Raw genomic sequence first — 25,340 nt, forward strand, 5'->3', positions numbered from 1 at the left:
TTTCCTAGGCCAACCAAGAGCTTACACTCCTCACCTCCCCGACTCTCGGCTAAGGAATCTTGTGCTCTTAATTCTTCAGTACCAAGAAGGCTCCCTGACTGGGCTGTGGGTCCTGCCTCTTTTCTGCCTTAGGACCTGAACAAGAAACAGACACAGAAAGACTTGGAGTGTGCTCTGCTGTTGAGGCAACACGAGGCTACCCGAGAGCTAGAGCTTCGGCAGCTCCAAGCTGTCCAGCGTACACGTGCTGAACTAACCCGCCTCCAGCACCAGACAGAGCTAGGCAACCAGCTGGAGTACAACAAGCGACGGGAACAAGAGTTGCGGCAGAAGCACGCGGCCCAGGTTCGCCAGCAACCCAAGAGCCTCAAAGTACGTGCAGGCCAGCTACCCATGGGCCTCCCTGCTACTGGGGCTCTGGGACCACTCAGCACAGGCACCCCTAGTGAAGAGCAGCCCTGCTCATCTGGCCAGGAGGCAATCCTGGACCAAAGGATGCTGGGAGAGGAGGAGGAAGCAGTGCCAGAGAGAAGGATTCTGGGAAAGGAAGGGACCACCTTGGAGCCAGAGGAGCAGAGGATTCTGGGGGAAGAAATGGGAAACTTTAGTTCCAGCCCACAAAAACATAGGAGTCTGGTTGATGAGGAAGATTGGGATATATCTGAGGAGATGAAGGAGATTAGAGTCCCATCAACGGCATCCCAGGAGAGAAGTATTATTGGCCAGGAAGAGGATGGGGCATGGAGTTTGTGGGGGAAGGAGGGTGGGAACCTTGTGGATGTGGAGTTCAAGCTTGGCTGGGTCCAGGGTCCTGTTCTGACTCCAGTCCCAGAGGAGGAGGAGGAGGAGGAAGAGGAGGGAGGGGCTCCTATTGGAACCCCCAGGGATCCTGGAGATGGTTGTCCTTCCCCAGATATCCCTCCAGAACCACCCCCATCACATCTGAGACAGTCCCCTATTAGCCAGCTCCCTGGACTCCTATCTCATGGCCTCCTGGCCGGCCTCTCCTTTGCAGTGGGGTCCTCCTCAGGCCTCCTGCCCCTGCTCCTTCTGCTGCTACTCCCACTGCTGGCAGCCCAAGGTGGGGGTGGCTTGCAGGCAGCACTGCTGGCCCTTGAGGTAGGACTAGTAGGCCTGGGGGCCTCCTACCTGTTCCTTTGTACAGCCCTACACCTGCCCCCCAGTCTGTTCCTTCTCCTGGCTCAGGGCACTGCACTGGGGGCTGTCCTTAGTCTGAGCTGGCGCCGAGGCCTTATGGGTGTGCCTCTGGGCCTTGGGGCTGCCTGGCTCCTAGCTTGGCCCAGCCTGGCTTTACCTCTGGCAGCTGTGGCAGCTGGGGGCAAATGGGTACGGCAGCAAGGCCCCCAGATTCGTCGAGGCATCTCTCGACTCTGGTTGCGGGTTCTGCTACGCCTGTCACCCATGGTCTTTCGGGCCCTACAGGGCTGTGGGGCTGTGGGAGACCGGGGACTGTTTGCACTGTACCCTAAGACCAACAAGAATGGTTTCCGAAGCCGACTACCTGTCCCTTGGCCCCGTCAGGGAAATCCTCGCACTACTCAACACCCACTCGCTCTATTGGCAAGAGTTTGGGCTCTGTGCAAGGGCTGGAACTGGCGCCTAGCACGGGCTAGCCACAGATTAGCCTCTTGCTTGCCTCCCTGGGCTCTTCACACACTAGCCAGCTGGGGCCTGCTTAAGGGTGAAAGGCCCAGTCGGATCCCTCGGTTGCTACCACGCAGCCAGCGCCGTCTTGGGCTCTCTGCTTCCCGACAGCTACCACCAGGGACTGTGGGTGGACGGAGATCTCAAACCCGCAGGGCCCTGCCTCCCTGGAGGTAACCAGTTCTAACCCTCCACCCAAACTTAGGGCATTGAGCACTTTATCTCCTGCAACTCAGTGAAGTTTCTCCAATCCCCTGGCCTCTCCTCCCCTTTGACCTTTCTTCCTCAGTATATTTCCCCAGGTCCGGTCCCGGCCCCAGAGATCTCTAGTCAGACAGCCTCCTCTACTGTGGGGTCCAGAAATGACACTCTGTGTTTTCCCCCATTCCCTAAGTTATTGCTGTTCCCCTGCTGTGTGTGTGCTCATCCTCACCCTCATCGGCTCAGGCCTGGGGCCAGGGGTGGCAGGGAGGGAAGTCATGGGGTTTTTTTCCCCTCTTTGATTTTGTTTTTCTGTCTCCCTTCCAACCTGTCCCCTTCCCCCTCCACAAAAAAAAAAAAAAGAAAAGAAAAAAGAAAAGAAAAAGAAAAAACGAAAAACACAAATAAAATATCTGAGCGGAACTATACCTTTGGCCCAGGCTGCCTCTGTCTGCTTTGTCCTGCCGCCTAGCCTCCCTGGTTTGCCCCGAATCTGGACCCTTGGCCCTCAGCTCCATGACTCTTCACCCCATCTCCGTTGTCTTCACTCCTCTCACTCCTCAGCCTCATCCTCTGCCTTCATAGCTTCATTGCACCATGACCACAAACAGCTCTGGGCAGTGAGCCCCTGTGGAACTTCCACAGATCTTCCTGACCTCATAGTTCCCGCTGTGGGACCTTTGCAGAGAAAACCTAAGGTCTTTTGGTCACTTTGCCCCTTTACTGTGGACATGATTTGGAACTGCGTCTATCAGCTGGATCAGACTTTAGTCACGGGGTTGGGGGCTGGGACAGCAGATCCTCTACAGTCGAGGGTGGTGAGGTGGGACTAGGTAGAATGTGCAAACTAGAGGCCTGGGATTGCTGTGGACTTGGAGTGGGGGCTGAGTATGTTGGATCTGGTCAGGGTAGGGTGGCAGCTGCTCTCAGTGGAACTTCTCAGACCTTTTCTGGCCACCCCCTGCTGCCCTTTCCTTTCTGTGACCTGATATGGGGTGACCTCTAACCCAGCCCTCAGCACAGCGCTTTCTCCTGCCTTCCCTGAGGTGCTGGACCCGGGCCTTCCTCTGCCTGCCCTTCATCAGTGCTGTGTGCCTCGGTCTCACTCGTCTTTGCGTTCCTTAAACATTTGGTCACATGCTTCTGTCTCGGTGATTTTCTCCCTTTCTCTTTGCATGAGCAGAGCTTCTTTGTGTCCCCAGTCCTCTTAGACTCTGAGTTCCCTGTCTAAGATCTTACATTCCTTCCTGTGACACCCATGCACCTCTGATGTACTCTCAGAACCTCCCGTTTCTCCGCCTCTCTTGCCCATGGAGACTTTCTTCATCTCAACAGTTCCATCTCTCCGTGTCTGTCTGTGTACAGCTCCCCCCGCCCCCTCTGTCTAACATGTTTTCTGTTTCTCTCCCTCTCCCTGTCTCTGCTTCTGTCTCCTTCCTCTTTCTCCTTTCCCCTCGTGTTCCTCTTCTTCCTCCTTCTCCCTGCCCCATTTCCCTTTGATCCGTTCACTGCACAGTCGAAGGAGCTGCAGATCAAGAAGCAGTTCCAGGAAACGTGTAAGATCCAGACACGGCAATACAAGGCTCTTCGGGCACACTTGCTGGAGACCACACCTAAAGCTCAGCACAAGAGCCTCCTTAAGCGGCTCAAGGAGGAACAGACCCGCAAGCTGGCGATCCTGGCCGAGCAGTATGACCAGTCCATTTCAGAGATGCTCAGCTCACAGGCGGTGAGGCCTGGGGTCTGGGAGGGAGACTATGGAGGTTGGCCTTTGCTTTAAACGTTGAGGCAAAGGAAGGTGGGAGGTGTAAACAGAACTTTTAGGAGACTCATGTGCTCTTACTATTGACATTCTTCATAGTGGTTTTATTTCGTATTCTTTGCAGTGGTCTTATTTTTTTCCCTTACTATTTTCCTAATGTCTTAACAAAGTCATCCTGCCTGCTCTGCCAAGAAACACCAAGGAAAATAATGGCTGTAATATTTTTTTTTGGACCAGAGTTTACTTTGTGTGAACAGGGAGCAGGGGAGCAGATTACTGTGAGTGTGGCTCTCAGGCCTTTTACTCAGACTTCCGGAATCTGGAAGGTTGCTTTTAGGAAAACTGTACACAGCACTGGAGTGGGCTGCTTCAAATGCACATTGACTCCAAAGAGCTAGAGGGCCCCACTCTCACCCAGTCCTGCCTCTCAGAGGTAATTTTGTAGTGATTAGCTTGCATAGTTTCCAATGCATATCTGGAAAATTACATACAAATTTTCAACACAAAGGAATCAGACTTTACATAGTTTTCTGACTTCCCTTCCACCCAGTATTTCTCGGACATCATTCCATGTCACTATACATATCACATATCTCATTTTTATACAGTATAGAATTTTCCATGGAATGGCTGTACCATAATTTATTTAACCCATCCCTTATTGGTGGACATTTAGGTTGTTTCCAGCATTTTGCTATCACAACGCTTCCGTGAACACTTGGAGCACATGTGCAAGTATACCTGGGGGATAGATTCCTGCAAGTGTAATTGCTGTCCACAGGGTATGACCATCTTCCATTCTGGTAGAGGTTGAGACTGCCGCGCCTTGCCACCTTAGGGCCCAGGCCTACTGGGGCAGGGGAGGATAGTGGGGACAGAGGAGGAGGTCCCTAAACCCTCCCCTCCCTGTCCTCCAGCTCCGGCTTGATGAGACCCAAGAGGCAGAGTTTCAGGCCCTGCGGCAGCAGCTCCAACAGGAGCTGGAGCTCCTCAATGCTTACCAGAGCAAGATCAAGATCCGCACAGAAAGTCAGCATGAGCGGGAGCTGAGGGAGCTGGAGCAGAGAGTAGCACTGAGGCGGGCACTGCTAGAGCAACGGGTAAGGGGCTTGCCCCCCAACTGGGAAAGGGAGAGCGGGTTCTCCATTCCAGTACTCTCACCCCTGTTTTGGGCGTCCCAGGTGGAAGAAGAGCTGCTGGCCCTGCAAACAGGGCGTTCTGAGCGAATCCGAAGTTTGCTTGAGCGGCAGGCCCGTGAGATCGAGGCCTTTGATGCCGAGAGCATGAGGCTGGGCTTCTCCAGCATGGCACTGGGGGGCATTCCAGCTGAAGCTGCTGCCCAAGGCTATCCTGCTCCACCCCCAGCCCCTGCCTGGCCCTCCCGTCCAGTTCCCCGTTCAGGGGCCCATTGGAGCCACGGTCCTCCTCCACCAGGCATGCCCCCTCCAGCTTGGCGTCAGCCAGCTCTGCTGGCTCCTCCAGGGCCTCCAAACTGGCTAGGGCCCCCAACACAGAGTGGAACACCCCGTGGAGGGGCTCTGCTACTGCTAAGAAACAGCCCTCAACCCCTGAGGCGGGCGGCATCAGGGGGCAGCAGCAGTGAGAACATGGGCCCACCTGCTGCAGTACCAGGGCCGCTGAGCCGAAGCACCAGTGTTGCTTCCCACATCCTCAACGGTTCCTCCCACTTCTATTCCTGAAGTGCAGGGTGGTGAGCTGAGGAATAGGGCAAGGTGGGAGTGGGTGATGCCTGATCCTACAGGCAGGCTTGCAGCCTACCCAGTGGGGGTGGGGACAGGATGTTGGCTCCAGCTCCCCATCAGACCTCCACATCTCATGAGCTTCTTGGGGCTGGCCAGTGACCCCAGGCCAGCTTGGGCATTGGTGCCCCAAGGCTGACCAGGAGCCCTGCCTCCCCACCATGGTGCCAGGGTCTCTCTCCATCACCACCTACAAAAGGTGGAACTGTGAGTGTCAAATATTCATCTGGTCCCCTGGGGGAGGGGAAGGGTGGGTCTAGATATATTATATTCAGAGAACTATACAACCCTTGTGATGGGGCCATGAACTGGGGACAACAGGCTCCCCAGACCTGGATATGGCAGGGCAGGTCTGGTGCCCAAGGCAAGGAGAATGGGAAGAGGCCTTCCTCCAGAAGGATTGGGGGTCTTGAAGTCAGGATGCCTAGGTCTCACCATTCTCCTGTTGCTGTCTGATGTCCTGTGCCGTCTTGTCTTTTTTTTTTTTTTTTTTTTTTAAATTGGGGTCAGGGCTGGGGCGGGGTACAAGGGAAGGACCTTGGAAAGGGCTGCTGCCAAGCCTGGGAGCAGTCAGGGGAGCCCCTCTCAGCTATGGGGCTGGCACAGAGCCCTAGGGCAAGCTTTTAATAAACTGTTGGTTATTCTAACAGACCCTGGGACTTCTCCCTTTCTGTCTAAGGTGTGTGTGAAGGACCGATGAGTAGCAAGTGATAGTGTTACTTGTACTTAACTGGGTCGTGTGATTAAAAGTTCTAATGATTTTAATGACTGCACATATGATTGGGAGATCATCAGCTTGTTGATCCCTTTATTTCTGCTTTGCTTTGGGTTCAAAGCTTCTCAGAAAATCTTAGTACAGAAACTCCCCAGCAGCCCCATGTCTGTATCTTACTAGATGCCTGCCTGGACACGGAATTCTGCAGAGGTTTGTCATGCTCTGATTGGTCAGTGGTTATCTACTATGCCTACCTCTTGAAGGCTAAAAGTCCCTGGCAGTGTGGGGAAAGAAGATGAACTGAGCCGGGGGTGGGGGCGGTGAGTGGGTGCTGGGATTGAGACCAGGCCTTTGTTGATGTTAGGCGTATATTCTACCATTAGGCTTCGTGTTGGTCAGGCCAGTTTGACTAGAGACCTGGTTGCACTGAAAGGACAACTGTGTCCTCCGATACAGCCTGGCAGGCCCGGGGCTGGGGCAACTGGGAATCCATAAGAGACTACTAGCTAGTAGCAAGGGCTATCTCCCAAAAGATGGGGCATGAGAGTTGGGGTCTAGTTCAGATGAAGTAATTACAAACATTACTTTATTGACTCTAAAAACAGAAACCCACAAACCCCCAAACCTTAGAGAACATAAAATTGAATACTGTGCCTACAACTTAGGTCCTTGGGGCTATAGTATCTTTTTAAGACTGCTTCAGTGCCACAGGCTCTTTGTATAGCAGGACAGGGTCCCTGCTGGAGCATGGAGTTCAGCTACTCTCACCATCACTGCTAATGATGCCCCGCATATGGGACCAGTCTGGAGGTGCTTGGCGTGGTCGCTCCTCTTCTGAATCCAGGGTTCGGCGATAAAGCTCCCCTGGGGCGATTCCTTCCCCTGAAGGGTTCCAGGCATTACTTCTTCGTGGTCGGCCTGGGAAGTGGGGGGAAGAAAATTAATTATCTGACCCCAGCCTCTTCCTTTCCTAAAGAGAAAATTACTTACCCGAACTGCTGATGATATTGGCAACATCCAAGGAAGCCACCTCAGCTGCCTCTTCTCGCTGCTCCTTCAGGGCCCGACACTTCTCCAAAGAAGGATTGCCTGGAGCAGAAGTGGCTCATGAGCTTCTCTTCCCCCGTGCCCTCGCCCTCCTGCAGCTCTTGGGCACATCCAGTCTCACCCTTCATGCCCAGCGCTTCCAGCTCAGCCCTAAGGACACTAAGGCGCTCCTTGTGGGAGCGGCAGGACCCCAGGAGCTTCTTGTAGTTCCGATGGGCACCACAAGCCCGAATATAACGCTTTAGTCTCACCACAGCTGGATGGTCCTCTCCACAGCGTCGAGACCTAGCCTAGTAAAGGAATTTGCAGCTGAAGGCCCAGCCTTTCCCCTGGTGGAGGCCACCCACCTGGTTTGCCCTCTCACCTTCTGGCTTGTGGGTTCTGGACTTGAGTCTGATGAGGAAGAAGAACTTCGTGCTTTGCCTTTCTTGGAGCTCTTCTTGGAGGAGCGGTTCTTCCTCTCCTCTTTGGTGCTCTCTCCTGCCTGGGAGTCACTCCCTTCCCTCTCCACATCACTCTCCCCATTACTGCTGTCTAGCGTGCCTCGCGTGCCTGTCTCTGTAGTGTCCTGAGCAGCTGCTGGCTCCTGCGTGCTGCTCTCACTGTCCTCGCTGCTGGCACTCTGCCTTCTGCTCTCAGTCTGGGACCCGGCCTTGCTCCTGTTTTCCTCCTCTTCCTCCCCACTGCTGTCCCCACTACTTACTGCCCCCTTTCCCTTCTCTTCCTCACTGTCTCCCATGCCTCTAGTTCGCCTCCCAGCCCGGCTTTTCTGCTTAGAGCTCTTTCTCTTCCCTTTGTTGCTCTTCTGTCTGGGTTCCCTGTGCTCTTTCTTCTTGGCTAGGGTCTCCTCGTCACTGTCGTCACTTTCCTTGTGGCGTTTAGCACCTGTTCTTTCCCCCATCTTTGCTCTACCCTGCATAGCTTCTTCACTGCTTCCACTTTCTTCCCTAACCTGCTGCTCAGTGGCTGAAGCCTTGCTTGGTGCTTGCTCGTTCTTGGTCCCAGCTTTCTTTTTAGCCCCAGCCTTCTGCTCTTTTTCCCCATCCTCCTCCTCAGTGTCCTCTTCCTTCCAGACAGAGCCCTCCCCTTCCTCCTCACTGCTCTCTAATCCCATCTTGGGCGCCAGGTCTGTTTGCTGTTCTTCATCTGTGCTCTCAACTGCTTTCTTTACGGCTCTCCTCAAACATGACTTCTCCTTGGTTGTGCTGTTCTTTGTTGGGCGTCCTGAGCAGTCTGGACTGGATGGTGTAGAGCTGGAGTCTGGAATATGGGGACAGGGCTAGGATAGGTTCCTCCTGCTCCTTACATTTAGGATAGGGTACCTTTAGCTCTACTCTGGTTAGGAGTGAAGGACAGCAGGGAGCACCACAGTTGTGTATGGTTCCACCTGGTCCCTGCCTCCCTGACCCTCATTTACTGCGGTGCAATGGAATACATGCACCCTGCCTTATCAATAAACCAGTGATGCTGTAGTCACACACAGATAAATGCAGGGGAGAAGACACTAACCTGACTCTGAATTGAAGCGGAACCTTTTTGCCTCTGGGTCACTGCCGGGAGCAGGAGACCTCTTCACTTTGATGAAGTCTAGCTTTCCTTCCCTGGTACCAGCATCCGTCTGTGGGTGCAGCATGAGGGCAAACCGAACCAAGGTTGTCCCAACCCCGCAGCAACAAACCCTGTCTCTCCTGGCCCAGGCTCACCAGGCTCACGCCCACACCTGCATCTTCAGCAGCTCCTCCTCCACCAGCCGCTTCAAAGCCTGCTTCTCCTCAGGTTCAAGGTGATCCTGGCCCACGTGGGTCAGAAATTGCTGTCGCACGATGGCGTGCGTAACCGTGCTACAAAGACACGTGTCAAGACAGAGTCCCAGTCCGACTTCTGCCCTTTCCAATCCAAACTCTTCCCTATGCACCTGAGGTCAGGGGAACCTCAGAAGAAGCTGTGCGTGAATTCCAGCATCTCACCTCCCGGCGCCATTTTGCGCCACCGGGGATTGGTAGCTCCCGCCTTTTTTCTTCCGGGCCGCCTTCAGTGAGTTTGACAGCAGTTTGCGCACGCGCAGTGACGCCGCTCCTGAGGGGCGGGACCGTTGGGCCTCCGCTGTTCAAGCGCTGGGACGGAGGACTTTGCTAGATCTTGCTTTCCCTAAGCAGTTGGTGGGTCTCGAGGTTTCTGCTCTTTGCTAAAACTACTTATTAAAATTCAAACTAGAAGCGGAATTCGCCGCCGGAAATCTCTGGCTGTAACGTAATCAACTCTTCACGCTGCTCTGTGGTCAGGATATCCAAGTTAGGTCTCTGTTGTTTCGGAAGGCAGAAGGGAATGGGTATCCTCGCCAACACAATGCATTTCTGGTTATCTTTTATGGCTCCCAATCTTTAGTCAGTTTAGAACCAACCGCCCTTTAGCGTCCGGCTCCTCTGTGACCTCAGCGCACCGCGAAGCCATTGGAAGCGGCGTAACTTTCAGGTCTTTCCCTGGATGACCGGCGGTGTGATTACGCGCCCTGCGCGCTGAGCACGCCGGGAGTTGTAGTCCGCTTCGTACAGCGTTGCCAAGTCTCCGGAAGTGGAAGTGTAAGAGGCCGGGCCGATTTGGCTCTGGGTAGCGGGACTCCCACACTGGGGCGATACTCCCAGGCGGGTCATGAACGGACCAGCGGACGGCGAAGTGGACTACAAAAAGAAATACAGGAACCTGAAGCGGAAGCTTAAGTTTCTCATTTACGTGAGTGCTGGTGTGAGGAGGTTGTGGAGTGGGAGGCCTAGCGCTGAGAGGACCTCAGTTTACCCATGTGGTAAAGGGGGTAGGTAGGGAGAGATGGAAGAGATGTCTTTGGGTTCTGGGCATTTTACGGATTGCTCTTGGCTCAGCACCTGCCCTGTCCGATACAGGAACACGAGTGCTTCCAGGAGGAGCTCAGGAAGGCACAGAGGAAATTGCTGAAGGTTTCCCGGGACAAGAGGTAAAAGGCTTCTTGAGGGACAAGAGCGATGCTACGCCTAGGGAATCCTCCTCCTGGCTCCATCCTGAAATAGGACCACAAATGCATGCCCTCCTAGGAGGATCCAGTGGGCCTTCTAGGAGGAACTAGATAGATATCTTGCCGGAGAACATTACTAAAATGAGAATAATTCTTCTCTTTTCCACTTCTCCCCAGTTTCCTTCTAGATCGACTTCTGCAGTATGAGAATGTGGATGAAGATTCTTCCGGTGAGCAAAGTCATGAACATTTGCAGGAAGACATGAGATACTGGTGCTTTAAACAAATTGTGCCTGGTCCGTCCTCCTAGGATGTGGAGCTGGTGCAATCCCTTCAATAGTTTTGGTTGTTTTTTTGTATTTTTTTTTCCGAGAAAGGGTTTCTCTGTAGCTTTGGAGCTTATCTTGCAACTAGCTCTTGTTGTAGATCAGCCTTAAACTCACAGAGATCCGCCTGCCTCAGCCTCCTAAGTACGGGGATTAAAGGCGTGCGCCACCACCCGACCCTCCAATAGTTCTTAAGTCTTATTGCTTACCTTCTGCTGCTGCTTGCCTTCCTCCTTTTTTTCTTCTTCTTCTCTCTCTCTCTCTCTCTCTCTCTCTCTCTCTCTCTCTCTCTCTCTCCCTCCCTCCCTCCCTCCCTCCCTCCCTCCCTCCCTCCTTCCTTCCTTCCTTCCTTCCTTCTCCCTTTTCTCTTTATTTCCTTTCTTTTCTCTGTGTAGCCCTAGCTGTCCTGGAACTCACTCTATAGACCAGGCTGGCCTCAAATTCATAGAGCCCCACCTGCCTCTGCCTCCCAGGTGCTGGAATTAAAGGCATGCAACTGATAATGAGAGTTTGATGAAAAGTAAAACAGGATTAAAGGGTAATAATTATAGTATAACAGAAGTTGATAAATTTCCTTTGCAAAGGATCAAGAAAATATTTTTGGTTTTGTAAAATATTGTCTCTGAAACAAACTTCATAGTTCATGTGAAAGCGGCCATAGCCAGCATATTAATTAACAAAATGGCTGTTTTATTAGAACTTTATTTGTGAACATTGAATTTTATATAGTTTCATAACATTTTTGACATTTTTTTGAAGTGTGTTTTTCGTTTGTAGCTTTTGTTGGTCCCAAACTCACAGTCCTCCCTCAGCTCCCCAGTGCGGGATTTCATGCTTGTGACACCACCACCTCCTCCACCACACATCACCCCTGACCCCCACCACTCAGACACCACCTCCTCCTCCACACACATCACCCCTGCCCCCCAGCTTCTTCTGTTTTTTCAAAGATGTTTTAAGTGTATGGGTGTTTTGCCTGCATTTGTGTCCTATGTATGTGCAGCTCCTGTGGAGGCCAGAAGAGGGCACCGGATCTCTTAAAAAATGAGTTATAAATGGTTGTGATCAGTGAGGACTCGGAATTGTTCCCAGTTTCTCTGGAAAAGAAGCCAGTGCTCTTAGCTACTGAGCCTTTTCTCCAGCCCCTCAACCAGCTTCTTTTGATATGACTCAATGAGCAAAGACACTTGAGTTCAGTCCCCAGCACCCACAATGAAGGAGAGAATGACTCTTAGGTTGTTCACTGAACCCTACATACATGCGCTCCTATACACACAAATAAGTAAATCTAATTTTTTTATATTTAAAAAAAAGCAACCTAGTTACTTTTAAAAAGGAGGTGGGGAGTAAAAAGCAAGACATTGTATCTTGGCCTTTAATCCCAGCCCTTCTTAGGAGGTAGAGGCAGGAAGACCAGAAGTTCAAGACCAGCTTCAGCTACATAATACCCATCTCTAAACAAATAAAAGTGAAAAGCTACAAATGCAGTCACTGCCTGGGAATGCTGCCTTATACCTATGATTTAGCACTGTGAGGATGAGGCAGGGGGATAGGGCTAAGTTCCAAGCCAGCTTGAGCTACAGAGTAAGATTCTGTCTCAATAATAATAATAAAATCAAATAAATGAAAGCCAGTTGGTCATGGTGGAACATGCCTGTAATTTTAGCACTCAGGAGGCTGAGCCAGGAGAATCACCACTTTGAAAGCTAGCCTCATCTACACATTGAGTTCAGACCGACGGATTACAGAGAGCCTAAAAGACAACATCCAGCGGTGCTAGAAACATTCCAGCTTGTAAATCACACAAGCGTGATGTCTGAATTATGTGCGGATGAGAGAGAACAGTTGAGGGTTTAGGAATTAGGGTCAGTTCCACCTGTGAAGACGCGGCTGGAGCTTTCCGGGTGAAAACTGATGAGAGGAGGCCAGGTTGGTGTGCACCAAGGAACAGAAACAGGTTGATCTTTTTCCAAGACGGGCTTGCTCTTTGTAACCCTGGCTGTCCTGGAACTGCCTCTGTATACCAGTCTGGTCTCAAATGCTAGGATTAAAGGTGTATGCCACCACCAGCGCACAGCCCAACTTGAGTATTTATTTTTTTTTAAATATTTATTTATTATGTATACAATATTCTGTCTGTGTGTATGTCTGCAGGCCAGAAGAGGGCACCAGACGTCATTACAGATGTTTGTGAGCCACCATGTGGTTGCTGGGAATTGAACTCAGGACCTTTGGAATAGCAGGCAATGCTTTTAACCACTGAACCATCTCTCCAGCCCCACTTGATTATTTTTTAACAATTAACTTTAAATTGCAACCAGAGAACTAAAGAGATGGCCCTGTAGTTTAGAGCACCTCCTGCTCTTGGAAAGGACCTGGGTTCAGTTCCCAGCACCTGCATGGCAGCTCACAGCCACCTCACTCTATTCCAGGAAGTTGAATGACTCCCTCAGGCTTGGGCATGCACCTGGTGCACATAGATACACTCGCACGGAAACATCTAAGTAAGAATATTATATTAGGGAGGCAATAGCAGGAAGATCTCTGAGTTCGAGGCCAGGGATACACATATACTGAGACTGTGTCTCACATATAAATTAAGGATTTGAGTAGGAAATAACATATATCACGTACAATGATCAGTAAGTGAAAGGCGAGCCTTCTAGGAAGAAGACTGAGCTAGGAAATAGATGTGGAAGAATGAGGGCCTGCCGCTGTGGAGGCCAGGATTGCAGTTCTGAAGTAAATTAACTAGCCCAAGTGCAGGAGGTCCTGCACTTAGTCCTTACCTAGTCTTCCTTAAGGGAGACTGAAGACAGATATAAGAACCTGCTAAAACATGTGGACAGAGTTATTCAGTTGTGTTGAACAGTAGGGGCAGTGAGTGGTGAGGTGGCTAAGTGGGGGATTTTGATATGTTGGTGGCCTGAACTTGTGGCAGTTGGAATGTGGAACAGAGAAAGAAAATATAGTTTTGAGGGGTGTTTGTTTGTTTGCTTGTTGTTGTTGGTTGGGCATTTCTTTTCTTTTCGAGACAGGGTTTCCCTGTGTAGCAGCTCTGACTGTCCTGGAACTCACTTTGTAGACCATGCTAGGCTTGAACTCAGATCTTCCTGCTATTGCCTTCCTAATATAATCCGCTGCCTCCGTCTTCTAAGTGCTGATATTAAAGATGTGCGCCACCCCCGGGCTTGAGGGGTGTTTTAGCGGGTATCTGGATAAAGCTGAAAGTTCCTTAGAGCATATGAAAGGGTGGTCTGAGATGGTCACAGAGTCCCAGACCTGCATTCAGGCCCATTCATACCTTCTGAGCTTAAAAAGACCAGGAGAGTGTCTAGGAGCCTGTATGTGGTGTGTGTTGGCTAATGTGCCATGGAGGTTCTAAGTAGGGAACGGGTGTGAAAGCCGAGGGACGCTCAGAATCACATGCTCTGTATTCTCGGGGTCACAGCCCCACTGACCAGCCCTCCCCACAGATTCAGATGCCACTGCCTCTTCAGATAACAGTGAGACCGAGGGGACGCCCAAGTTGTCTGACACACCAGCCCCCAAGAGGTAAGAAGGAGCTGTAATTGTCCAGAGTAGGGGTTGGGGATCTGGGCTTTCCAGCTGCCTCTGACCCTTCTTCCTATCCCTGCTCCAGGAAGAGAAGCCCTCCGATGGGCGGTGCCCCGTCCCCTTCCAGCCTCTCCTTGCCTACTTCAACAGGATTTCCGCTGCAGACTTCTGGGACCCCATCCTCATACCTGAGTTCGGTGAGTTGGGATCAAGACCAGGAAGTAGTGCATGCACTACCGTGCCTGGGAAAACAGTGGGCATCATTTGGGCAAAGGGACTAGGTCTCAGGGCGAGGCTTCCCAACTCAGGATGTGTCCACATGTGGCCAGCAAGTAGCCTTTGGAGGGTGTGAGTCAGGCTGCCTACATCTCTCCTGGGTAGGACTAGGGGCAGACCCAGGACACAGTCCTGCTGCTGTCCCTCCCCTCTGTTCTCAGGAGCCTGGGAGCCACACTCATCAGCATCTCTTGTTTTTCCATTCTCCTGTGTACATTTCCGCCCTTCACCCCTCGCCTTTACCTACTCCATTCCCATCTCCATCTTCCTACTCCCACCTCAGCTGGCTTCTCCCCCTTACCCCCCATTCCCTTCTGACTACCTGGCCCTGCAGCTGCCTGAGCCCAGCCCCCTGAGGCCCAAGCTGGAGAAACGGCCCCGCCTACCCCGGAAACTCAAGGTACCCTGATGTGGGAACTCTAGGGAGGGGCCACAAAGGCAGGATATCCACCTGGAGGAAGCTTAAGACTAGAGGGCGCGCACAGAGACTTTGGGTGTTTTGTTTGAGAAAGGGCCTCTTGTAGGTAGTAGATGACTTTGAACTGTTGGCGTTCCAGGCGCTAGGATTACAGGCATATGCACCACATTTGGTTCACACAGTGCTGACTTGAGCCCAGTGCTTCATGCGTGTTAGGCACACACTATACCAGCTGGGATGTATCCCCAGCCTGATATCCAAAATTTGAAAGATTGGTTTGAAATGCTAAGACTCGGTCCAAGGCTCAACCCTGAAGGGCAGAGCAGAGGAGCTGCCAAGTTAGGCTGCTTGAGGTTCTGCCTCACAGCCGGGCTCTCTGAGCAAGCCCTACAGCATAGCTGGAGTGAGACAACGTTTGTACATAGTCCTGTTGGAGCTGGGCAGGACTGTGGTGTGTAGAGTCCCTGCTCCCCAAGTTCAGAGCAGTGTGACTTTGACAGGGGATCCTAGGCTCAGAGTGATGAAACAGGGAAATGAGCAGGTGGCCATGGAGCGCCTCCTGTGCCGAGAGCCTCGCTGCCCTGCTGCCGCTCGTGACAAACAGGGAGCCAGACCCTGTAACCCTGTATCGAGCTCCTGCTCTGTCTGCGGAATGGGCAGAAGGTAAATAAGGTGGATTGGCCCCAGCAGAGAAAATGAAGACAGTGGTAGGACTTTGAAGGTAGATTATCTAGGGTGCTGCTGAGTGGGTATAGGAAGGACGCCGTGAGTGTGCTTGTTGAAAGACAAGGGGGAACACAGCATGCTGGCACACGTCTTTAGGCCCAGCCACCTGGGAATCAGAGGCAGATGAATCCCTGTGTGTTCAAGTCCAGCCTGGTCTGTAAAGTGAGTTCCAGGCCAGCCAAGGCTACATAATGAAGTTGTATTTCAAACAAGAAAAAGAAAAGTGGGGGAGGGCTGGGCAGGTGGTCAGAGACCTGGTGCCTGAGGGAAGCACATAGGACCCTGAGGTGAAAGAGAGACAGGAGTGAGAGCCACTTGGGCAGGTTAAGCAGGGCAGGATGTAGTTCCGCTTGCATTGTAGACACATGGACAACATGGCTGTGTGGAGATAGGCCTGGAGTAGTCAGGATGGTAGAAAGGAAGGGCCTTCAAGAGACCCAGAAGAGCTCCATGGCTCCATGTCAAAGACGGGCTGCAGGGTTTCCTCAGAGACCCAGGTTAACTGTGAGAGGGAGAAGGGAGCCCAGAAGGGCTCCAGGGCTCTCTTCCCTGAGCAGTGAAGAAGTAGGGGGCAGTGTTTCTGGGATGAGGATGATGGAGGAGCTGATTTTAGAGGGCCCGTTGAGAAGGTGTCTGCAGTGCTAACTAGACGGCGGCCTGTGTGAGCTAAGTCTCTAGGTGAAGGGAAGAGGCCGGCCATGAAGCCCCAGGAGTGATGAGAACTGAGCCAAAGATGAAGGAAGGTGGGAATGGCCATCACTGGACCAGGCTAACCAGCTCTCGGTGCTCTGACACCACAAGCAGAATCAGAGGTTGTATTTATTAGTGGCTAAGAGTGGGGATTCTGCTTGGCCTAGTGGTGTGCACCTTTAGTCCCAACTCTTGGGAGGCAGAGGCAGACTGTATGAGTCTAAGGCTATCCTGCTCTCCATAGTGAATTCTAGGCCAGCCAGGGCTATAGCCTCAGAGAGAGAGGGCATGGGCAGGCAGGGGAAACCATGGAAGGATGAATTGTAGGGCTCGGAGAAGTGACTCTGCAGTTAAGATCATTTGCTGCTCTTCCAGGGGACCCACGTTCAGTAGTTCACACCAAGCAGCTCACAACTTCCTGTACCTCTAGTTCCTGGGGGTTAAGTATGAACTCAGGGGACTAGGCATGTGACTCAGTAGCAGTTCTTGCCTGGCATTTTCAAGGCCCTAAGTTTGATCTCTGGTACTGGAGGAAACGGTGGGGCAATAATACACATGGCCTTTCCTGAGAGGTTTTGCTTCCTGCCTTCAGGACAGGTGGGAGAAAACAGCTCAGCAACTTAGGGTAGGTAAGAGGTTTGGGTGTTTGTCTGGGTTGATAGGGAAAGACTAGAGTCAACTGCCTTAGGTGGGGGCATGGGAGGACCCAGGAAGGGCTGATGCTGGAGCATGGGGTCTGAAAGATTCGGTAGTTCCAGCTGAGGTGGCATGGGAGTGTCACTCAACTCTTACTCAGTCTAAATGAGTGAGAACATAGCCTAGCCAGCGCCCGGCCCCGGCAGCCCATAGAGCCACACTGACTGAGGAAATACTGGCTAGGGTAGTTCCTGGGGAGCAAGGTGGTGATGCAGAGGGGGGCCAGCAGAGGCCTGGTCCTCATGACGCATGTCATCTCTGGCACATGGGGTTGTCCTGGTTACTTTCCTATTGCTATGACACCATGACCAAGGCAACCTGTAGAGTCCATGATGCTGGGCAGGGGGCAGCGGGAGGGAGAGATGGAGAATGAGAGCATCTGCGCTGAGAACAGTGAGGGCTTTTGAAAAGTCAAAGCTCACCTCCAATGACACACCTCCAGCAAGGCCAACTTCTTCATGCTATAAAATTTCAACAGCTGGGGATCAAGTACTCAAACATTAGAGCCTCTGGGGGGCGGCATTCTAATTCAGATCACCACAGGGGTCCCGGTTCTTCCCAGAGCTGGCCCTCCAGTCCACATCCATGTTTCCTGAGGCCTTACCTACTCTAGCACAGTCACATGACCCCACAAACAGGTAAGGGTCTGGAAGCAACCAGGAGGCCACGGGAGACCACACAGATGTCGTTTGCTACCTCAGTCCCAGTGAGGACTAGCGTTCTGTCCCTTTAACTTCCCTTTCCAGGGTGGTCCTATAAAGTAGAGATTATTGATAGAAGTTACCTGGGCATTGTAGGTGTTTAGTTTGTGCCCATGACATGGGAGCTGTCACAACATGCAGAGAGCTCTCTTGAGGGAGGATGTGTGAGGATGCGGCAGGGCGGGGCAGAGCAGAGGCCCCAGCTCAGAGGACAAAGCATGACCTTGACAAATGGAGCAGGGTCAGCCTGTTAGGCACACCCCACTGACCATCCTGAGGGTAGCCAGGGCCCTCAGGCAGAGGAGTGACATGCTCAGGTTTGTGTTCTAGAGTGATCACTCTGGCCGCAGTGTGGAGGAGGAGCTGGATCTGGGAGAGGCTGAAGGCAGGGAATCCAGTTAGGAGGCTGGTACCTAGACCAGGTGAGCTGAGAGGAGCGCCTGACCCAGGCCTGTGACTGCTGGGGTCCCAAGGAGGGGCTCATCCACAATGCCATAGAAGCTGGGGAACAGAGCTACTGCTTAGGCTTCTGGCTCAGGTAGCCTGTGATGCCCACCATGAAACAGTGAATCCCACAGGAGGAGGAGGGAAAGCTGACCAATGGTGGCAGGTGATACCCAAGGTGCCCAGAGGCAGGAGGAAGGCACTCTGAGCTAGTCCTGAATCTGGCTTTACCTGCTGGCACAGAGCAACCATGGTGCTTTGCTAGCGAGGAAGGAGCCCAGCTTTTCTGTCAGGCTCCCTATGAGACCCCTCACCCATCCCCATCATGCCTCCATCACTGCCCCTCACCCAGGCACTTCACGGCTTGAGACTGAGGGGCTGCGGTGGGGCTGCCCTCACCCCTCGAGCTGCCTCTCAGTGGGCGTTGTGCAGCTGCCTAGTGCCAGTGCATCTGACAAGTCCTCCTTGTGTCTCTCCCCTGCTGCAGATGGCTGTAGGACCCCCTGACTGCCCTGTGGGTGGGCCACTGGCCTTCCCTGCCAGGGGTTCTGGGGCCAGTGTTGGGGCAGCCCTGACCCCCCTGCCTCCTCCCAAGATGCCCCCACACACGATCCTGAGCACCGTCCCTCAGCAGATGTTCAGCGACACAGGCAGCGGGGATGACGCCCTGGACGGAGACGACGACCTGGTAATCGACATCCCGGAGTAGCCGCCCATGACCTGCTGAGCCCCGCACAACACGCACGAGCAAGCCCACTTCTTCAAGAGATGTTTATTGATGCCCAGTTGCCATGCTTCGGCCACTGACAAAATCAGAAAAGGCGTAAACATGCACAAATGTCCCCGAGGAAGGTGGCAGGGGTCCTGCCCTCACATCCCAGCCCCATCCAGGGGACAGTTATTTAAATGAGTGGCCAAGAGGATCTGCCACATCTTAGGGAGCAGAGACCCTGTGGAGGCCGCCCCTTTAGAAGAGCAGCTGAACAGGGCTGGGACTTTGTAAAGAAGGCTCTGTATTAAAGGGCTGGCTCACTCTTTCCTTGTTCTTTCCTCCTTTGGAAATGTCCTCCTCTAATCTCCCCTAATCCGACCTCATCCCTGTGCAGCAGGGGGCCGGGCAGCCTGGAGAGGCCAAGAGAGGAGTAGCAGGGTGGGGTAGGGGCACTGGTAGGACACCCCACATGGCCCCGTGCGTGGGGGTTGCATATTTGCGCTAACAGCAAGTCAGGCAGGAGAAAGTTTGCATATGTGAAATAGGCTCTCCATGGACCCACGTTCACAGAGACTCACAAAAATAAGACAGGTAGTGTGGGGCAGGGGGCATCCCACCCCATGTAAACGTGCAACACACTCGTGCGAAGGTTGGGTACTGGACCCGGCCCCAAGGGCCTGTGCTGGGCAGCTACTGTCTGCTCAGGCCAAAGGGAAAGCCCCTGCTGCTGGGGGCAGCTCGCTGGTCAGGGTGTGCCAGCGCTCCAGGGCTGTATCCGGTTGATGTAAACAGTCACTCCAGTGTTTCTGCGCTTCTCCCCGGGCTCCTGGCCCCAGAGACACACCACCTAGAGAACAGCCAAGGCAGGCAGACCCAGTCAGTGCCCATTCTCCTGCCCCACTTCCCTCGGCACCTGGTGGGCCCCCCCACTCACCGATGAAGTCATTGGATTTGCCAATGTCGTAGTCCCAGACTGTGACTTCCAGGGTCTTGGTGGCCAGAGTGGAGAGTTCCATCTCATAGAAGAACTCCTGAGAACAAGGCAGGCAGTGCTTTCTGTCAGGCCTTCTGACCACGTCCCCACCTCCAGCCCATCTTCACTTCTGCTCCTTGTCATGTTTACCTCATTAAATTCTGGGTTTAATGTCTTCTTCTTTACACATGTTTTATGCTTGGATTTCTTATCCACATCTGGTCTCAAGTACCTAGGGAGAGAGGGGAACCATGAAGTTAGGGATAGGCTAAGCCCCAGAGCAGTCAGGCTGGGGTCAGGCTTGGGCAAGGGCTCACGTCTTCACATAGGGGTCAGAGTAGCCGTTAACATCCATGGCAGCCAGGTGGGCACAGCGAACAATGCCCACCAGCAGCCCGTGCCGCCTGGAGCTGTAGCTGAGGCTCAGCAGGATGCGCCCACGCTCTTCCAGCAGCCCAGGTCCCTGCTCTGCCTGCTCTAGCTGCCAGAAAAGGAGGCAGGGATCAGAGGTCAGTCTAGGGCCTCTCCCACCTCCCACCGAGACAGGGTTCTCAGGATGTGCCTCACCTCCTTTAGGTAACAGGAAATGCCCCTCAGTGCCGCAGACATTGAAGAGGGTGAAGGAAGCTGAGGGGGCAAAGACAAGGTTCTGGCAAGCTGACCTCTCCAGGTCCCCTCCCCCATACCCATTAGCCCCACACGGACCGGGACCTGGCGCTCAAGGCAGATGTTAAAATGCTTCTTCTGTGAAGGCTTGAGGCGGCGGAGGGGCACTCGGATCTCCCCGATAAACTCATTGTGGCTCAGCTTGTCCTCGTCACAAACAGAGATCCTGGCGGGGAACTGCAGGGTCAGGGCCCCTGGGTATCTGAGCCCCGCTCCGGAGGGAGAAAGGGGTCCTTGGACCAGTCCCAGCTCTGCCCTAAGTTTGTCACCTCATCTGTAAAATGGGTGGAGGCTTGAGAAGGGCAATTGGGTCCGCCCTGCCTGCACTGAGCTGTCTTGTACCCATCAAGAATTACCCAGCTGGACAGGAAGTCCTCACAGCTTCCATAACTCCCATTCCCCACCTGGGGACAGGTGCCAGCTGAACCCCGCGGGGTGTGGCTACAGGCACAGTGGTAGAGTCCCCTGTGGGTGTTTAGCTGCTTTACACAGCCAAGGACTGCCGACAGACTTGGGTGCCCTGCTCTTTCCTGCTGGAGTAGGGAGCCAGCCTGTCCCAGATACAGTAGTACAGGCTTAAGGGGTGAGTAGCTATGGTTTGAAGGTGTGTTAAAATTCCAGCCATGCCCATTAGCTGGTCACCTGACTGTCCATTTGTAAAGTGGGGGTAGAGCATACCCATCTCCTAAAACTGTCACGAGGTAAAGCAAAGAAATGCTCCCTAAGCCGGGTGGTGGCACACACCTTTAATTCCAGCACTCAAGAGGCAGAGGCAGATCTCTGTGAGTTTGAGGCCAGCCTGGTCTACAGAGCAAGTTCCAGGAGAGCCAAGGCTACACAGAGAAACACTGTCTCAAAAAAAATCAAACCAAACAAAAATGCTCCCTAATAATGGGCTATGGTGGCACACTGCGAGCCTAGCACTCAGAAGGCTGAGGCAGAGGGATCTGAGTTCAAGACCAGCCTGGGCTGACTCTGTTGAAACCAAAGCCGCGTTCTGCAACCCTGAGGTTTCCTCATCTACCCTGAGGAGCATAAGGTCAATTTTGCTGCTTCTGCCTTTGTCTCTCCCACCTCTGATATCCAAGGTGGGCTCGGTAGAAGAACCCTGACAACAATGGTGAGAAACCCTTGTGGTTCCCTATTACCCAAGAATAAAGGACGAGGTCTCTCTGGACCTGCACTTGGCTGATGCGCTCCTCTTTGAGGTACTTCTCACACCTAGGGTGACAGGGCAAGCTCCCTGACCTGAAGACTTTCCTCCTCAGAGAATGCAGGTAGCAGTTTGAGGTGTGAAGGTCTGACTAAAGCCAAGGGCTCTGGGGATGGGTCTTGGAGTGCAGAGAAACCTTTCCAGGGGCAGGTTTGGGGTTGAGCCTCAGAGGAAAGATTGAGGTGGGCAGAGGAAGCCATGAGCACAGGCAGCACCTGGCACCTCTGATAAGGTCTTCAGCTGCCAAACCAACAATCCTGTGCTAGAGGACCAGAGGACATTTGGGCCGCTGTGGAGGGGGCTTGGCAGCCACTGGTTATCATGGGGTGTCAGCAAAACAAGCTTAATGGGACACGGGGAGACTGACCAACAAAAGGTTCCAATGACAGCTATCCCAGAGGTGCTGGCCTGGAGGAAAAGCCCTCACCTGAGCACCTTGTGTGTGATGTCATCATCCGTGATGCCGCTGTACGTCAGCTCCTCGTTCCACACAGGGTTCAGTGTGTTCCTCTGGGTCTTAGTTTTTAGCTTATTGGCCTGTGGCATGGGGGACAAAGGGCTCTGAAGCATGGACCCTGGGGCCCCAAAGGCTGCAGGTGGGGGCTGGGAGGGACCAATAAGTCAAGCCAATGCTGGAAGGAGACATACCTTGCAGGCTCCTGGCAGGAGGTGCAGTTTGACATAGGGGTCAGCCAGGCCATTGAAATCCATGGGCTTGAGGCCCTGCAGGATATGTGCAAAGGGGGCTTTAGACTCCCAAGCCTTCCTCCCTCCTTCCTGCAGGACTGGATCCCCACAGAGTACAGTTCCAGAGATGCAGGAATCTGCTCTGGTTGGGGGAAAATGCAGCCCCCACCCTAGGGTAGCAGCCCAGGAAGGAGGGACGCGCACCTTGGCCCTGAGGATTCTACAGTGCAGAGTGCAGGAAGCCTGGTCATAGAGAAGGTCGAATTCCAGAGTGCCCAGGGCAGCTGCAGACAAGGGAAGAGAAGAGGGAGAAGATAGTGTGTTTTTGGTCCAAGTCCAGGGTGTGAGACCTAGTGGCTAGAAGACCGTGTCCACATCTCTGCTGGCCTGCCAGTGTGTGTGTGCAAGAGGCTGAGCAGCCATGTGAATGCCTGCGTCTGGGTCCCTGGCTCGGCCGCAACTGACTGTGTGGGTGGTGGAGTGTCTCAGCAGAAATATTGAATATTGAGCCTTGCTGAAGCTGTAATCTGCACCCAGACTGCAGCTGTGGTGGCAGGACTGTCCCCCCTCCTCCCCACCCTCCACACACACACACACACACACACACACGCTCGGAAGGCTGCTCCCTTCCACAAGCCCGCTGAGCCCCAGACTCACTGGTATCATCCGAGTCGTAGCTGTCTACCTCAGCTCCATCATCAGGTGTGGTGGCCCCAAGGAGAGCGGCAGGGGGGGCCAGAGCCAGAGGGGTCAAATGAGCTGGGGCATCCCCGCAGCCCCTGCTGCCAGCAGCCTCTGGTCCTGGCCCCCTGCGAGGGAAGTAGTCCGAGATCTGGCGGATGGGCCTGATGGGTCCAGGACACACGTTGATGGCCATGTGCTCCTGGATGTTGATGGTCATGCGGTCGCCCCTGCGGCCCCTCATGCAGCACCTCTGGCTGGGAGACGGAGAGACGGGTGCAGGGCTGGCGTGGCTGGCTGGGGTCTGGAGAAACCTCACTGCCCTCCCTGGATGTCAAGGGAGAGGTGATATCTGTGCTGGCTGATGGGCAGGCAGGAGGCCTGGCTTCACAAGGGGCTGCCTGGGTTGCCAGATCAGTCCTGGCAGACAGGTCGTGACTCCCCTTAACACTGCCCCACTACCTGTACATTGTCCCTCTGTCACCTTCCCAGGACTTTCCTCTCATTCTAGACTCCCCCTCTGTTCCCATCCCCTCAAACCCCACAGCTCCCCCTCCTTTGCTGCTCTGAGGCTCTGGCCATCTTCTCCATCAGGCGCGGGTCTGGCCAGGGTGTCACCCACCTCTGCTTGTCATCGCTCAGCCCAAGCTTCTGCCTGCCTGCCTAGTCCTTAACGCGGGCCAACCGCCCTACCAAGGAGGGAACCTCCTGCCTCGGTTTTTTCCTCCTCTCACCCTCACCCGCGCTCCCCTGGCCGGCCCAGCCCCCGCACCTGTCCCTGGGCCTCCAACAGGTGCCCGGCACGGGCGGCCCGCGGGCTCAGGCTGGGCGGCAGCGGCGACTGCGGCGTGGCGGGCGAGGACCGAGTGACAGGCGGCGCGGGGCGGGAGTGGCGGGAGCTGCCGCGGGCGGCCGGGAGGGGCGCGGGGCGCAGAGGGCCAGGCAAGGGCCCCAGAGCGCACGCGAGTGCACACCCGACACGTGTGCTCGCGCTCACACCCGCCCGTGCTCCTCGGGCCAGCTCACACGCGTGCACACTCACCCGAGAACTTGGCGTGCACCTCCGCGAGAGGCGCCCGGTGTTCCCCAGCTCCTCCCGGGAGACCCAGGCCCCCGCCCCACCGCGCAGCCCTGGCGCCTCCCGCTGCCCCGCCTCTCGCCTTCTCTGGCTCCCAGGGCTCCAGGGCCCGACCACCCGGCCTAGTTGCCATAGCGACGCTGGTTCTCACGCACACCCCCAACCCACAAAGCACCCGAGGGGGGAAGAGAAAAGGGCAGCTGTCCTACCCCTCGGTGTCCGTGGGCGTGGCTTAGAGATCCGCAGTGACCTAGGGACCCGCCAGGGAAGGAAGGACCTGCCTGCCGCTCCAGCTGCGCTGGGGAAACCTCTTCCGAAGGAGACTGATTTCCCCACGCCTGCTTCCTTCTGGTAACCGTAATTCAAACCAGCCCCTACGACCTGGTCTCTTTACCTCCGGCCACCATCTGCCATCTCCAGTTCTGTCCCTCAAGCGGGGAGGACCTCAGGGCTTGAACCTGCAGTCAGGAAGAGTCTGCACCGCACTGCTTCCCGCCTCACCCCAGTAGGTGTTTTTTACTGTTAGACTGAGTCTAGATAGGCAGACCAGGTTGGCCTTGAACTCCTGACCTCCTGCCTCATTGGGGTTACAGACTGGTGCTACCACCGGAGTCTTCCATCGTAACCTTTGATCCTCTTGTGTCCGAAACTTGCCTCCTGGAAAGATCAAGTCCTCCGAGAGGTCCTTCAAGCCAGGAATTCCCTGCCCACCTCAGGCCGGCAACATGCCATCTGAGGTTTCAAAGGACGCCTCCTGCCCTAGCTCTCTGGGCCTTTGGGTCCTCTGTTCCTGAGAACAGGTCGTTCCAAGTCACCTGTCCCTAGCACAACCACCTTCCTTTCCCTTTTCCCTTTAGCCTAAAGATCCCCCAGACTCAGCCCTGATGACAGTTGCGTCTGCCTGTTGACGTCCTGTCTCCCATCAGCCCTGGAGTTGTCGCAGTGAAAAATGGGCTGATTCATCTCTGAGTCCCAAGTGGTCCAAACTGGGCCTGACATTAAGTCAGCCTCGCTAAATACTGGGACTCAATAGAGAAATTCTGCTGCCCATAACGCTGACTAACTAACTGTACCCTTGAAGACAGCCGACAGTGTGTGTTTGGTGTACAACAGCTGATCCCCAGCACTGAATAAAGAAGATAGTATGGCAAATGCTACCTGTAAATGTTATATGTTCGTATTTTAAAACTCTTTAAAGGAGTACTATAAAGTCAAATTATATAACACAACACCCGTCACCTATCAAATGCTGGCACACTGATACTGTGGGTAAGTCAGTGACCCTTCTGCTGCAGCTGCTCTGACAATGGCTGCCAAGATCACAAACACACATACTCCTTGACCTGGAAGGCCCAGCTC

The 25,340-nt window shown here is 53.9% G+C and overlaps 4 protein-coding genes across 20 annotated transcripts in view; 2 read left to right on the forward strand and 2 right to left on the reverse strand.

Moving 5' to 3' along the window:
• The window catches only part of Taok2 (TAO kinase 2), a 21,358-nt gene extending 15,197 nt beyond the window's left edge, over positions 1 to 6,161 (forward strand). For 3 of the 7 annotated variants that reach the window (XM_057779740.1, XM_057779742.1, XM_057779739.1), the window contains exon 16: positions 133 to 3,376. In XM_057779740.1, the coding sequence (XP_057635723.1) occupies positions 133 to 1,842 (1,710 nt within the window). In that variant the 3' untranslated portion in view covers positions 1,843 to 3,376. The other 4 variants (XM_057779744.1, XM_057779743.1, XM_057779746.1 and 1 more) reach the window with 3 other exon arrangements.
• Positions 6,162 to 6,671: 510 nt separating this feature from the next.
• On the reverse strand, positions 6,672 to 9,237 carry Hirip3 (HIRA interacting protein 3). Of its 2 annotated transcripts, XM_057777523.1 has the most exons (6): positions 8,871 to 9,237; positions 8,660 to 8,768; positions 7,515 to 8,410; positions 7,272 to 7,440; positions 7,094 to 7,192; positions 6,672 to 7,021 (listed from the first exon to the last, which is right to left on the reverse strand). In XM_057777523.1, the coding sequence occupies exons 1-6, from the start codon at positions 8,874 to 8,876 to the stop codon at positions 6,858 to 6,860; spliced, it is 1,443 nt and encodes a 480-aa protein (XP_057633506.1). In that variant the 5' UTR covers positions 8,877 to 9,237; the 3' UTR covers positions 6,672 to 6,857. The 2 variants fall into 2 exon arrangements, with proteins under 2 accessions (XP_057633506.1, XP_057633504.1); XM_057777521.1 differs by having other exon boundaries at positions 8,660 to 9,237.
• Positions 9,238 to 9,255: 18 nt separating this feature from the next.
• Ino80e (INO80 complex subunit E) lies at positions 9,256 to 19,823 on the forward strand. 4 transcript variants are annotated; one of them, XM_057777534.1, is made up of 8 exons: positions 9,256 to 9,880; positions 10,048 to 10,118; positions 10,314 to 10,366; positions 13,939 to 14,017; positions 14,106 to 14,217; positions 14,580 to 14,696; positions 17,858 to 17,949; positions 18,459 to 18,597. In XM_057777534.1, exons 1-7 carry the CDS (start codon positions 9,800 to 9,802, stop codon positions 17,927 to 17,929), a joined length of 585 nt encoding a protein of 194 aa, XP_057633517.1. In that variant the 5' UTR covers positions 9,256 to 9,799; the 3' UTR covers positions 17,930 to 17,949; positions 18,459 to 18,597. The 4 variants fall into 4 exon arrangements, with proteins under 4 accessions (XP_057633517.1, XP_057633514.1, XP_057633515.1 ...); XM_057777531.1 differs by lacking the exon at positions 17,858 to 17,949 and having other exon boundaries at positions 18,459 to 19,823; XM_057777532.1 differs by lacking the exon at positions 17,858 to 17,949 and having other exon boundaries at positions 14,631 to 14,696; positions 18,459 to 19,823.
• On the reverse strand, positions 19,385 to 24,396 carry Doc2a (double C2 domain alpha). 7 transcript variants are annotated; one of them, XM_057777527.1, is made up of 11 exons: positions 24,191 to 24,396; positions 22,880 to 23,160; positions 22,427 to 22,506; positions 22,184 to 22,258; positions 21,963 to 22,072; positions 20,362 to 20,488; positions 20,224 to 20,283; positions 19,974 to 20,137; positions 19,807 to 19,888; positions 19,618 to 19,714; positions 19,385 to 19,530 (listed from the first exon to the last, which is right to left on the reverse strand). In XM_057777527.1, exons 2-11 carry the CDS (start codon positions 23,145 to 23,147, stop codon positions 19,385 to 19,387), a joined length of 1,209 nt encoding a protein of 402 aa, XP_057633510.1. In that variant the 5' UTR covers positions 23,148 to 23,160; positions 24,191 to 24,396. The 7 variants fall into 7 exon arrangements, with proteins under 7 accessions (XP_057633510.1, XP_057633508.1, XP_057633509.1 ...); XM_057777525.1 differs by having other exon boundaries at positions 22,880 to 23,230; positions 24,191 to 24,395; XM_057777526.1 differs by lacking the exon at positions 24,191 to 24,396 and adding an exon at positions 23,946 to 24,031 and having other exon boundaries at positions 22,880 to 23,230.
• Positions 24,397 to 25,340: the final 944 nt, after the last annotated feature.

Source organism: Chionomys nivalis, chromosome 8, assembly GCF_950005125.1.
Source record: "Chionomys nivalis chromosome 8, mChiNiv1.1, whole genome shotgun sequence".
Taxonomy (NCBI): domain Eukaryota; kingdom Metazoa; phylum Chordata; class Mammalia; order Rodentia; family Cricetidae; genus Chionomys; species Chionomys nivalis.